The sequence below is a fragment of the Nestor notabilis genome, unplaced genomic scaffold (genome assembly GCF_000696875.1).
Source record: "Nestor notabilis isolate BGI_N333 unplaced genomic scaffold, ASM69687v1 scaffold8780, whole genome shotgun sequence".
Lineage (NCBI taxonomy): Eukaryota > Metazoa > Chordata > Aves > Psittaciformes > Psittacidae > Nestor > Nestor notabilis.
In genome coordinates this window covers 34350-49442 of record NW_009911538.1, presented here as the reverse complement: position 1 = coordinate 49442, position 15093 = coordinate 34350, and the positions used below count along the sequence as shown (strand labels likewise).

General features: G+C 41.2%; 1 protein-coding gene across 1 annotated transcript in view; it reads right to left on the bottom strand.

Annotated features, from left to right (window-relative positions):
- Positions 1-15093, bottom strand: part of BBX (bobby sox homolog (Drosophila)) — a 56064-nt gene that overhangs the window by 14544 nt on the left and 26427 nt on the right. The window contains 4 exon segments of the mRNA XM_010015297.1: positions 4562-4710; positions 7867-8005; positions 8872-9784; positions 14818-14898. Of these exon segments, the coding sequence (XP_010013599.1) occupies positions 4562-4710; positions 7867-8005; positions 8872-9784; positions 14818-14898 (1282 nt within the window).

The window sequence follows — 15093 nt, the reverse complement described above, 5'->3', positions numbered from 1 at the left end:
GCATTCCTGACATCATGTGCTGGTTTTGGCTGGGATAGAGTTCATACCCCTTTTCCAGGCTCTCACTAGCAGGTGACCCTGGGGCATAGTTTAGGCACACTGACCCATGCAGGAGTTTACAGGATGGATGGCTGAGCTACACCTGTTTAATGGGCACAGGAGGCAAGTGAACAAAGACTGTGAACAAATGCCACTTGTCAGCATTCAATCCAGAGAAAATCTGTGCCTGAAACACCTAACTAACCTACAAGGCTTGCTATTAGGCAGGGGACCCTGCATGTGATTTCCTAATAAAAAGCTAAAAAACCTTTTAATGTTAGTTCACTTGCTAATGCTATAGAGCCACCTGCAAGTGCAAAGTGAAGTCCTTTTCTCCTGCTCATCATTTTCTATTGGAAATACTCTATGGCTCTTCCTTTTTCTAGCACTTTAGCAGTTGCCACAGGATTTAACCACCTGCTAATCCCTGGCTTGTCCATTGTGCTCGCTGAGGGCGGTAGGGATTTCCTCCTGGGAATAACTTGCTACAGCCAGTGACAGCTGCTTGGTGAAGTAGCAGGCAAGAAAATGAACCCACCATACATAATGAACCATAACTACATTTCCTCCATATTCCTGGGCACATGCTCCCTCTGCTCTCACAAAGTTCCCTATTTTAAAGGGCCAGATCAAACAGAGAACACTTCAACCTGATCGTAAGAAAACCAGGACAAGCAGATTTGTCTGTGCATTTCTGCAACTCTCAGGAGGAAAAGGCTGTATTTTCAGGTCACGATCTTTGGAACATTATGGCATGTGATCTCCAGGCATCTGAATGCTTTGAACCAAGCCAAAAAAACCCCGAGCTAAAGACTGAGAGGAATGCCATAAAGCAGCATCCGTTTTAAGCTGATGCTTTTCTAGTCCTAGAGGCCACAGACAGAAAAATAACTCTAGACAAACCCTTTCCCAAATAAAAGCACACTATGCATTCCTCTCCTTGCCTTCCCAAAATGAAAGCTTTAGTGAAGTGCTTAGTGCATAAGTGAGCATTTCTTCACAGCACAAGGCAGAAATAATGACTATGCCTGTTGCTCATTTTTGCATACAAAACTGCATTAGTGACTCACTGCAGACTGATGACTTCTGTGTGGTGGGATGTTTTGGCACATATGCCATTGGAAAGAAGGAAAAAAAAAAGAAATCAGTCACAGCTCCAGCAAATGTCGGAGCAGGCCATCTGCACTAATTCAGTATAGCTGTGTTCTGCAGCCATTTTGTGACATTATTATTGTAAATGCACACTCCCAGTTCAAAATGCTTGAGGTAGAACTTGCCAAAGCATTGAGGCTTGCTCAATCCTGCTCCCACTGAAGAAAGACCCCCATTACTTTCAGTGGGAGCAGGATTTGCATGATTTGGAAAGCTCTGGGGAAAAAACTGTCTCTCATTTAAGAAAGTTCAAATTTTCGCTTATACATGTGGATTTGAAACAGCTTCTGTGTTACAAGCTACTTCACGTGGTTTTACATGAAAGGAACTGGCTGAAGTGAGGACTGGATATGACAAGCACAATGGGAGTAGTCAATGTAGCACTGACTCACTCAATTTCCACTTAGAAGTAGGAAAATTTCCTGACAATCTTGGCTGAGTTACTTAGTAGATCAGGCCTCTTGTACACATAGGTTAATGATATTTGACAGAAAATCAATCTGGCACCAGTTACTCCAAAATAAAACATATTAAGGGATACAGCCCTAGATGTGGGTGAGGGAAAAAAACCCCAAACCAACGAACAAAAGTATTTCCCATTTTTATTGACCTAACATCCTGGGGCAGTTTTAGTGTGCAGCACTCCAACCTGTTTTCCAGATTGTAAATATATTTCAGCAGGCACTGATCTGTAGACTGCAAAAATTAAGTCTTTGAGAACTGAGAGTGCCTGGAAGTCTGTGATCCTGCATATGCTCATTCAGAAAAAGCAGTGAGTGATTTTAAAGTGTTTACTAAACCTACCTAGTGATTATTATCTGTTGTTTGGAAACACCCAGAGGCCCCAATCACTAGAAGGCACTATTTGTGATGGGTATTTCTTCAAATTACGTCACAGACAGAGACAACCCCAAGGAAGAGCAAAGCAGCAAAAACTCCGCATGACACAGTTAATGCAGGGCAATGTATTCTCCTACATCCCAACATGATCACACGCATAAGACTACATTGACCCTTCATGGTTCATGCTCATCACATTGAAAAAATAAGATTTCTTTTTTTTTTTTTTTTTAAATCTGGTGGTGTAAAACCCAATGAAAATTAAAAAAACCCAGAACCATTCCAAACTGCATCATTTTGAAGAATATTTTCATTTCCTGCAGTACTTGCAGAAGCCTAGTATGTGTAACACCTTTGGAGGTCAGTATTCTCTAACTGTCTTTGGACTCATCACAGTTCACAGGCAAGCCAAGAGCATGACGAGGCTGAATGGCCTGTCAGTACACCACAAATTAAACTGAGGATTCAGCTTAATGAATGTTTGGCGCAGCTGGAACAGTCTCCCTACTAAGCTAGTAAGCTTGCTTGTAGGTAATTTGGTTCTGATCATTTCAAATCCACATCTCACATCCTAATTTTAAACATCCTACAAATGAAACCAAATTAAAATTGACCCACTGCCATGGAATATTTACTTTTTAGCAATCTTTCTTTTCCAAAAGAAAAATTGTATGTCTGAAATCTTTTCGGCTACCTCCTGAGAGCTGAACTTCACTCTCGAAGGAACTGGAACGACTGACACAAGCTAACAGCTTGCCCAGCTAACTTGAGTGAATTCAACATTTACTGAAATTAGGAGCAGGTATCACTAGCTCCATCTGGATTTAGTTCAGGGCTGCCAGGAGATGTTCACTATCAGAAACAGCATGTCGCTATCAGATATTGCTGCCCTGGGGCTGCTTGTTGCAACCCCACAACTCCGTTGGTAAACAGTCACATGAACTTTTCCACCATCTGCTCCAGTGCAAAATCAGTTGGCTTATTTTGAAGAGCCCTTGTTGTTAGCTAGAGGCAAATGCTCATGGCCTCCTCTGCAGGGCTGTGCCAAAACGACTTATATCAGGCTTGGAACCTGCCTGCAGTTATGTTTCTGACCTTCCCTTGAGACATGGCCAAATATATTCCAAAGCTTTTCAAGTGATGGAAACAAAGATAAAAATTAAGCTCTTGCATACAAACCTAGCCAAAAGAAGAATGCAGTTCTGGGATACCTGACTGAGGCACCATTCTAGTGTACCATTCCCAAAGAATGTAGGGCCTGTAAGATCCGTAGAAATACAGACACTTGAACAGGTAAATACTGCAGCAAGAAACCCAAAGAGCTGCTACAACAACTTCAACTGCCAGATCACGGGAGATTAGGAGATCTTGTTCCCAACAGATGTTGCTTAATTAACCATTGTATTGTCATACTGTAAAGCAATTCATTCACGCTCACTGAAGAAGAATACATACCATAAAAAAACATGAAAGGTATCTGAAGTCAGAACTCATTTGGTATTAGCACAAGCCTAATTTTGCAAAAGTGACTGTTCCACATCTAATTATATAAATACAAAAATCAATACCAAAATTGGCATGCACTAGAAAAGAACAGCTGCTCAGTCCTGCATACTATAATGTGATTATTTGTGAGGCAATCAAAAGGCATAGATCTAATCCAGGGTCACCTGGCTAAAACAGCCATATTAGATCTGAAATCCTGCCAGTCAGTGAAACTACCACAGTAGCAGAAAAGGAAACCAGCTTCACATTGTGAACTGTGCATAATGAGGGTTCTTTTGAGCATCCTTTTGTCTTGTAGAATTACTGGTACGTCATTCCTTCATTTTGTGCTGCTTCTGTACTGGATGTATACATCAGTATTTCTGCCACAGTCTAAAAGTAGTTTTCCCTACGACATTCTCACTTCTCTACCACCTCTGTGTCACAGGTTGGTTGTATATAAAACAGCCAAATGTGTCATGAGTTCCCCCAAGAGCCTCAGAAACAGAGCTGGGTATGGAACTGGCTGTCCTGTTCACTAACTTTCTCTATCATGTCAGGACACTTTTGCTCCAAGCTTATGGTGGTTAAAATCTTGATGAAAAATCAAAATGTTTCATTCAGAGAGCTCTGGTATCATGCTTTAATTTGACGAGCCTAAAATTACAGTGAAATGCAAACTAGCAAAAAACTATGCTTTGAAAAATGTCAAAATGTGACCTTCTGATCATCTGCCATTTTCCCCTCATTTTCTCCTCGAAAAACTTGTCAAATTCACTTACTTCACAAATATTCACCTTATTTGATAAATTAGTTTGCTATGAGAACTATATTTCATGCACAAACTCCAACTAGTTCTACTCTGTGTGAAAATCATGACTACACCCTGAAAACTAACCCAGGTGAGAACCAGCTAACTTCAGTGCGAGCACTTTTTGCCTTTAATTCATGCTTTCCACATATAGCAGTAAAGTAAGAATGTATAATTCCTGTGCTTGTCACAGCACTGCTGTTGCTTCAGAATCTATTGCACATGGTAATTTACCTTTGTTGGATTTTGGATGTTCGGATGAGCCACTTCCAACCTTCCTCTTTTTTCTTGGAACAGATGAATTTTTCCTGTCAAAGGTAATAGGACTGTATTGAGGGAGGCTGTTGAATTTCTTTTCAAATTCTTCTTCCAACTTTGCTAAGCTAAAAAGGGGAAAGAGGTAAGCGCACACACACTGTAAACATCAAACTAGTATATATTAATCCAACTTTGGGATGAGAATGTACACTCTAGCTTCTGCTTTTGTAACTCAGTACAAACTGATTACATTGGTTGCATATATTAAAATTAGAAAAAATAAATCAATGTCATACTGGTGACATTTAGCTCTGATTGCTACACAGACTCATAAAGGAGATTTGTCTGTTCTGTGAGGGGAATGAAAAAAGACAATAAAACCACAACAAATAACCAAACCAATAAAATAACTTCATATAAAAGTCCTTACACGGGAATGAAAACAACAATTCAAACCAGAAGAAAAATGTCAAACTATTCAATCTCCTGGGGATATTCTAAAGCCAGATGCTTTGGGGTGGCAATCAGCTTTGTATTTGTTCGGGGGGGTTATATTTTCTCCCCTCATATTTCATTGTTGCAAGACGAAAAATGCAACTAGCTCATGCTTTCATGAAACCCAACATCCCTCATACTTCAACCCAAACTGATCGACTGTAACTGGATCACCTACAGCTCAAGAAATCCATAGACAGGGTACCGTTGTTCCTAATAGCCAGATGAAAACAAACCACTCAAACAGAATGGCATGGAATTTCTGGCTGTAACGACTACACTGGCTTGCATAAGCAAATTTTTTTTTGTTCCAGCAAATTTTTGCAGCCAGGCAGGAGCATAGGAAGGAACTGTGTTGTAATAAAAGGCAGTGTGCACAGCTAGGCAGATTATAAATAGCACCATCAATGACAGGGGAATGGCGACATTTGCTACTAGTCTTTTATTCTGTTTGCTATGGAAAACCTGAACTTGACAAAAGTTGTTATAACTGTTAGAGGGATGGCCCTTACACACTGTACACTTCGAAGTATCACGAGAAACATGGCATTTCTCTCTGCTTTCTGAAGCAGCACTTCAAACAAACTGCATTCTGAAAGCTTTGGTAGACAGAATGATACCTCATTTTATCTCTGTAGTCATTAGTTCTTTCAGTAAGCAATCTTCTACCTTAAAATAGAGCCTTGGCTCTTGGCAGACTATGTGCATGACGGGGTTGGTTTGTGGGTTTTTTTGTTTGTTTGTTTGTGGTTGGCATGGTTTGTTTTGCTTTGAAACCACACAGATACCTGAGATTAGTGGTGTTTGGTACTGCTACCTTCCTCTTCCATGTGGATGTTCCGTGACAACCACAAAACAAGCTGATTTTGTGTCCTGACAACTCTCATGCAATTCCATCCTCTGCTCCAGCTCTTCTCCCACTGCCTGTTGCCACTTGCCCCAAGGGCATATGAAGGGCTAATTAGGAAGGTCCAACCCTGAAAGCAGAGGAGCTGCCATCCTGGCTAGTAATTTCTAGCTGGCGTGACATGGGGGCAGTGCAGAGTGCCCCCCTCACTATCTCAGTATTAATTAGTGAAAAAAAAAATTCACATTGTCATGAATGTTCAGAGCATCTCATGAGCCTGGTTTGACACATGTAGCTGAGCTGAGGTCTTCATACTGCACAGACTAGTCCTGCCAGGAGATACACGGAGGCAGAGCATTGCTTGGCAAAGGAGCGGCTGTGCATGTCAAGCACACCTGACAAGGGCCATCAGGGAAGAGTGGGCAACTACTGATGGAGAAGGTAAGAGGACACAGGGAGAAAGACATTAATTCCAAAGGTGTGATCACCCCCACCCCAACTACAGGGACAAAGAAATGAGGCAGAAAGGTGATGCTAAAGGGAGAAGGAAAAGTTAAGAGGAGCAGGTAGAGGTAAAAATGGCTCTTCAAGTAGCCAGAAGATCACACAGTGCAATGAACAGGGGTAACGGATACCTATAGCACTTACGCTCCTCTGCAAATCACTGATTCTGCCTTCACAGAGTTCACTAAATAGTGTTGATTAACACCATTTAATCACTATCAAATAGTGATGACATGACTTAATCAAGAAGCAAGATTGTATTTTCCCCATTCAGCCAGCTAATGATGGTAGCACAGCATTTGTCAACTGAATTATTTACACAATTTTCTGAGCTATTCTGAATAAATAATTTATAAACACATTATTTTTTGGCTAGGAGAGATACTCAGTTTTCACACCATTATGTGTGAAAAGTTTTCAATCTTTCAATTTAAATTAAAAGAATATTTACAGAACTTGTATACAATGAAAATACAAGAAGTGTTCCATGAGTTTTTTTTTTCTTGACTATTTCAAGCAAGTAAGACTTGGAGATTTTAATAAATTTAATATTTTTGCTGTAAATTGAGCTGCAACTAAATTTCACATAGACTAGGTTATAAAAAAGGCTACCACAAGCCTGCACAACAGAAACATTACGATTTTAAGCATGAAGTGTGAAAAATCTACTCATTTGTAATTCATTTTCATCCTCTGAATTTAGATAATTGGAAGTATTCAAGAACTTGCAGTAAGTATGAATGGTTAAGCAGATTTAACAACTACGCCTGTAGTTAAATAAATCTGTAATACTCTGACGAAAACTGTTATTCATGTACTAGGAAAAGTAATTCTGTGTGCTAAATTTTAATGCATTTGTAATCATTAATTATTCTTCTGATATATTTAATTTATTCCCTGTGTACATGAATGGTTTAAATAAATTTTCTTTACAATGGAAAAATGATATATTTATCATAATTATTTGCTACTATTAGAACATTGTTTATTCTTCCTCTATAATCAATCTCTCCAAGCAGGCAGAGATCTGTTCTTTCTAGTCTAATTCTGTTTATGATGATTTAACACCTACAGAGAAGTTTAAATACTGCTTTCGAAGTGCTCTGAAAATGTAAGCAACCCTCTTCACCATCTCCTGAATGGGTAAATACTGCACCTTTGTTTCCCCCACCCTCCTAAAGTGAGCAAATATCATTCAAATCTGCTTACAGTAGTGTAAACCAGGGAAGATCTCAAAGGAATTACTTTGCTATACGAACAATGCGTATCTAGAGCATGATTCAGCCCAGCAGGGTTTGTAATTTTCAAGAATTCTGCCTAATTGTGATTATTTGGGTGCTGCATGCAGATCATTCAGCTGCAGTGAGGAGGATTCATTCTTACGCTTCCAGGCTGGCCTAACTAAAACTTTGAACAGTGTTAGATTGCAACTTACCCAAAAACAAACTCTTCCTTTGGCCTAGGCCTTTTCAGTTTTTTGTTCCCACTCGTCCCACTTTGGGAAAAAGCCCAGTTTTCTTCACTCCAGCATCCTTCATGATCTGAGGAGTTGCCTTTTCCTGAGCTTCTTTTTCCTGGGATGAAGGCAGAAAATTGTTTCTCATCTTTAGAAAAATGTGCCAGAACAAAGTGGCTCAAGAACGAACTTGGGTACCCATTCAGTATGGCAACCTATGGTGCTTGAATGTTTTGAAGGGGTTACAAAACATTTATTTATTTATTTTAAACCAGATAATAATGATATTGGCAACTATTCTTCTCCTCCCCCCCCCCACCTCAAACATCAGGATCTCTCAAGGTATAAAGGAGAAGAAAAAGCTAAGTAGATATACAGTAAAAAACCTTCTTGAACTACAAACATCTTTTCTGACTGTTCTAATTACACATCTACTAATTGGGAAATTACATTTCAAGACATCCCACTGAAAGCTTCCAGAAATCATCTCAAATTTATCCTTCCACAAGGTAAAGGGTTTTTGCTCACCACCTACAGGAAACCAACCAAACCAAAAGCACAACCCATTTGCCTCGTGTAGGACCAAGACCTATGGCTCACAACCACAAGTTGTTTATATAGAAACAAGCTATTTTTTCGGGGTTGCATACCACACATGTCCTGCATACATCTATCAGCAGGCTGACAAATTAAACAACAAAGCCTTCAGTCAAAAAGCTACATCACAGGCCATGAAAGACAAAAAGGGAGAGGTTAAGAGTTTGGGAGGTAAGCAGGAACAGAGACGTCAGGACTCCAGAAGGCCTGCCCTGGACCACAAAGTCCTTCCCCTCCACCTGCCCCCAGCATCTTGGGTGACCAGAAACAGCATTCCCATCACACGTTGATCAAACTCCAACTTCAAACACAGACTTTTGCTTTTCCTCCCACTCCAGGCGGGCTTTTGCGGTTCATGCTGTAAATAAAACACTCAAAGCCACCCACCTCTGTCCACGTTAGCACGCAGAGATGTGAGCATGCCCTCTGACACCAGAGTTTTATAAAGAGCACCTTTGCAAGATCTCTCTGATTTCCTGGAGCCACAGGTTTCTATCTTTTTAACACAGTCACTGTCCTCAGTTTTGACCTGTTCTGGTAAGCTTTGGGGTACCACCTCCTCTGTTGGGGTCAGTGGTTCCACTTTAATGTTATCAGAAGCCTCACACGGTTCTTCCTTGCTGGCTGCAATACTAAGGAAATCGGGAGGCTTTGACTCTTTGGTGGTCTCCGTGGGTTTCTCCTTTGATGTTTTCTTGTCTTTTGACTTCACTTTTTTCTTTGGTGATTTTGTATCCAACATGCTTTCCTTCACATTTGACACAGGGCGGGGTTTTTTGCGGGGAGTATCCGCGAGTCTCTCAGCACCCCAGTCCCCCTTCGCAACGGCTTCAATCGTATACATGACACTCTCAATGTCCGACTCGGAGGACTGCCGCTTTTTACAGGGTTTCTTGGGGGTGGATTTCTCACTTGTGTGCCGGTCCAGCTTATTTTTTTTCTTTTTCTTCTTGATCTTTTCAGGCTTTAGCCCGAAGATATTCATGTCAGCTATTGAAAGCTCTGGAGAACAGCACATGTGATCCTTTGTGTTATCATTTCTCTCAAAAGGACTGTTCTCCATTGCGAGACTAGTAAAATCTCCGCATTTTGCAGTTTCTGATTCCTCAGCTTTTGTGTCATCCCGGTTTTGCATTCTTTTGATCTCTAATTGTTCTATTTTTCCTTTACAGGAGTCTTTTATCGCTTTCTCCAGTTCTACTTCCATTTCCTTCAGAACTTCCCCTCCCGCATCTTCTGGTGCTTCCACTTTTGTTTTCCCAGGTTCTTTCACTTTTACTCCTTCTGAAGCAAGGCACATCTAGAACAAGTTTAAAAACAGTCCCATGAAACAAACACCAACTGTTAGCGTTACTTACCAACATTAAAGGGAACAGTACACAGGGAATCTCTCTGGCATCTTAGGTCAGGAAAGCAAACTATGCTGAAGGACAGTACTGAAAAACACACTGAAGCCCTACTGAAACTGATGCAATGTGCTGATGGCCAAGTGCTAGAATAAGGCTGGTGGGTTCTACTTCCCTAATAGAAAAAGACTCCAACTATCTCAGTGGTGTTTCCATGATCATTCAAGTGCCTAAAAGGAACCTGGAAACCCACTGCTAGCTAGATTTTCAGGATATCCTAAATGGAACAATACATTATCTCTCAGTATTGTCACAGACAAGTTACTTGAAATCTCACATCCATACCCCTTTAACTCCCAAGCATCCCTATACGTAATTCTTTCCTCCATTTTCCAAGTGGCCTTGAAGGAAAGGGTGAAAGAGGTTAATTGAATCTCAGTAATCATTTTCTTCTACTTGAATGTGCAAAATCGTTTGGAAGGTAGTAAAAAAGCCTTCCAAATCTTTCTTCTCATGTCACAGACTTACTTTGCAAGGAACTGCAAAGCAGCAGTTGTTGCCATGGTTATCTCCTCCTGGAGATAACGTTAATGGAAACCAAAACCCTCACACTGTCTGAGGAACAGCGAGATTAAAAAGAGGGCTATAAAAAGGGCCTTCAAACTGCCATGTTCCTGCAGCACTGACTTGGGAGATCCTCTGAGTTTTGAATCACCTGCAAGCTACGCTGACTCTGCTATGATAGTCCTTCACAGCACAAAGCAGTTGCCATTGGGAAGACATACTGCCTTCTTCATAGTCTCCCTCTCAACGCCCCTCAGCTGAATTCCTACTGCTATTTTGTTTTTAAAACAAATGCCAACCGAACAGCCACTTGGAGCAAAAACAGACGGAAGAGGCTTGCTTTAAACCAGACATCAGGAGTTTCCCTATCCCACAGCTCAGCCCATGGGCCATGCAGTCAGTACGGATGTGCCCTCAGATCACTGGGTTCTATTTAGGTTAATTTTAGACTTCTCAAATCGGCAGGGCATTATTTTCTTGCAAACTAAAAATATTTCCTACACCAACATATGTATGAGCATAACACTGTAAACTTCTTAAATGCTTGCTGCACAGGGTAGAAACACCTGATCTGGTTCAGGTCAAGCTAGGTTGAGCACTGGAAAAACTGGAGACCGGACAGCACAGTGTCTATTAGGAAGGAGGTTAAATTATGCAGAGGAGAACCCCACAACTATGCTGAGATGGGTTCCTGGTACTTCAAGGTACTTGTGTGACTTTTTTACTGCACTGCAATGTAAACGCAGCCTGTGATTTTCAAAAGTTAAAGGTAAATCTTTAAAATGCAGCTCACTGGCCAGTGATAATATTTTTCCAACTCAATACACACACCCCTCACCAATGGTATTTGTTTTTTTCTTTATATGTTTGCTTCTTCTGCACAAGCCAATAGCACAGAGGGCTGTAGATGTGGCTACAAAGAAGTGACTTCTGTATTGTGAGTTCTAAATAAACTTGCAATTTACAAAAAGCTTAGAAGCAAAGGAAGTACAATATTTCAACACGCAGCCATTGCTTTTAACTGTTCCCAAAAGGAGGATCTGCTGAGCGTATCACAGCAGAGTTTCAACAGAGGTTATCGACCACTTTAAATAACAATAGGCATGAAAAGTAAAAGTAAATGAAAGCAACTAATGATCTTTAACAGGAATTTGTAAAGGTAATACCCTAATCGAGTAACAGACTAACCCAGCCCTCTCTCAACATCTTCAGCCCCCCAGCCAAACCAGTCAAAACCCCAAACCCTAAACCAAAGCATTTAAACAATTTCAATGGTGAAATTTTGCCACCAGGGACTGGTACTTCATCTCAGCTGCAGCCCAGACTCTCAGAAGCCTCCAACCTGATGGTTAATCTAGGGAAATCTTCACTTGTGGCACCCAAGCCACAGTAATTTATGCTTCCATAAGCAACAGTGTAATTATAAGTGTAGCACTGTTCTGCCTTCCAGACTTCGGCAGTCACCATCATTAACTTCTCCGCCCCACTGCACCTGTGGTAATTAGTCACCAGTGTTTTGATACTACCTCTGCCAGCTGAAATAACGCTGATGCTCCACACTGCTTTGTTAAATCAGAAGGAACTGAATGTGATGTATTTGAAGAAATCTAAAGAAAAAAAACCAGAGGGGGAGAAAAGAAAAACATTACCAGCATTATTCTTTTATGTTTACCAGACAACTTTTGAATGGATTATTTCCTCTCTCTTCCCAGAATTCATTCATAAGATTATATATTGAAAAAGCAGCACAGACCTGTGCATGCTGTTACAAATAAAACCACGTTCCACCATTGCTCCGGTACATAAAACCACCAGACATCAAAGGGTATTTGCAGATTTGGGGATCTTCTTGTCAGGACTCCCCTTGAAGAGCAGAATGAGCTGAAGCACTTGCTCTCTCACACATGAACAGATGTCAGCAGCTAAATACCAATCTGCACCAGCAGGCAAACCAACTGGTGGTGTTTCTGAAGGCTCAGTTGGACATTTGATGCAGAACTGGGGTTCTAGAGATTAGGGAACTAAAGTGTTTACAACCTTTTAGCTCCCCCTATCCCCCCGAACTACAGTTTCCATTGTTCTGAACCAACACGGGCCAAAAAAGTCAATTTTGCAGAAATCAACCCATCATTGCCACAGAGACAATAAACAAAAAGGGTTAATGATGCTGCCTCTGGAAGCTGCAGCTCTTCACAGCATCTCCCAAGCTCTGACCATTACAGCTCAAGTCTCCAAGTGGCCTCCTTGCCTTGTGGAGGTGACGCACAGCCCCACCACTGCCTCCCTGCACTCCCCTGCCTCCGCGCTGAAGGCTAACGACAAACCATGCATTTAGGCACAGCAAGAAACTGAGCAGAGCTGATTAGCACCGGCCTCCCAGGCTTCAGACTGCAGAGCGGCTGCTCCAACCATTTTAGAAACTTAAGTTATTTTCTAAAAAATTCTGAGAATTTCTAACCCACTTCTGCGTTTGATTTCTTCACCATCTGTGAAATGCTGTGAAATATCAAAAAGGAAGGCATAGGGAAGGGGGAGTGGAGGGAGGGATGATAAAATTGGTTAATCCCCGTAGCAGAGAGATGAAGGAGGAGCAGAGCAGTGTGATGTGCTGAAGCAGACAGGCTCCCACGCGCCAAACCATGCCAGCAGCACGGAAACAGCAGTCTGGTCCCCTCCAGTGCAGAGCATGTGCAGTTTGGAGTTACAGTGGCACGGCACACGTGTTTTCCAAATGATCTTGCAATCCTAAGACACCCTCGAGGTGATAATGAACACAGTTTATTTGGGATGCTCCAAACCAGGTCCTGAATTGCTATCTGAAAACTTAAGCTGAATCTCTCACATTTAATTTATCCAACTGCAGTCCAACATTACAGACACCAGGTATCTTCAAAACTGGAAAGAAAAAAAAAGTCCTACAAGAGTCAGCAACAAGCAGGATGTGCTTAGCACATGTGCCATGCTTTTCTCAGTTTGAATCAGAGCTTTTAACATTCATTTTGTATATTAAATTAGGCTTGTGGGAATCTGAGCAATCGCTGAGAGATCACAGAAAGGTGTCCAACAGGCAGACATCACACTGCCAGCTTCTCTTTTTCTGTGAGCTGCAGTACAAACTCTGCACTCCTGTGGACAAGCATCTGTGAACCCTCAAATGAGGGGTTCACAAGCTTTGCAGTCACATCATAACTTTGAATGCTGACTTCCAAAAGTGAAGCTGCACTCAGCAGCAGCCTTACTCCAGAACAGCCCTACTCAAAACATGCTGTTGTCCTGCAAGAGGACACTTCAAAAACTTCTGGTGTCTCTGACTAAATATTACCAGCCTTTTTGCTGTCCCAGGGCTGCAATAGCCAAATGCCCTTATGGATCACTGATCACCATTAGGTGTAATCACCCTTGCATAAGCACTGCTGACAACGTAGCACACAGAAACCCTTGCTACTGTGAGGGACTGTCTGTAGGGTAAGGCAGGTTTTCTTCCATGCATGTAAGTTCCTATAAAGTGAGACAGTAGCATTACTATATATGGAACAAGGCATGAAATACTTTTATTTCAGTGTTTCCAATCTCTGACAGTTTTTCCTTGAGCAAGAATACATGGCTGGATGCCACTAGATGAGACCCAGAGAATCATTTTTCTCACTGAAATAGGACGTGATTTTGAAGAAAAGAGAAAAAGAAGGGGGGGGAGGCAAAACCCCTGTACGAGTAAGGTGCTACTTATTTACCTTTTTGACCTTTATTTACCTGAATACAGCATGTATCTTCATCTTTCAATCATCAAGAATAGTATTTGCACACCAAATCTCAAAGGTTTTTGAGTGATTAATCCGTATCAAAGAGGAGACCCTCTACAGGATTGTATTTAAGACTCACAGAGAATTTCTAGGACTTGGGAAACCTAACCTAGTATTTTTGATCAGTGCTGACAGCTGTCAATTTCAGAACTTGATACAGTGCTTCAACTTCCAACTCTCTTCATACAGATTCCTGATGATCTCAAAGTTTACTTTTCTTATTTTTAGTCCCCAATTCCAATACACATTCCAGTCCTTACAACCAATGCTTTACTTTTTGAATCCTGGTATCCAGCTCCTCATTTAGAAGAATGCTGTTGTCTCTTGTCTTTGCTATTGTCCTGAGCATTGTTTTCATTCTAGTCATAAGGCTATTTTTTCTAAAAAGAAGCATAACTTTTTCTGTGTGGTCTCTGAGAAACTGTGCACTGACAAGTGTATAAGGAAAAGCTGGGTCCGTAGGGCCACTGCCATTGTCTAATTATCTTGCTATTTCAGTATTTACTAATTTATGCTTCTGGAAATACCAGACTTGACACCAGGGAAAACCTCACACAATTCATAGTTTTTTGAGAAAAGATATACACATCTTCCCATTGTGATGCTGATGGGTATAACTCTACTCTTGCCAACTGGAAGAGTGCAGACTTCCCACAGAGCTTTACTAGCTCAGGACTTGACAACTGGGAAGTATTTGATGACATCTAGGTTTTAAATGAACAGAGAAGAAAAATATTTCAGTGGCACACAGAAAAGACAGAAAGGAAGGGAGAAAAAGAATGAAAAAAATAAGGAGTTAGTTAAATCAGTTACTTTAAGATTTTTCTGGCCGAAGGCCCTCCTTCAGGTAGGCAACCCCATCCATGAAACACCAGGCATTTAGTGTGGTGGGATACAAG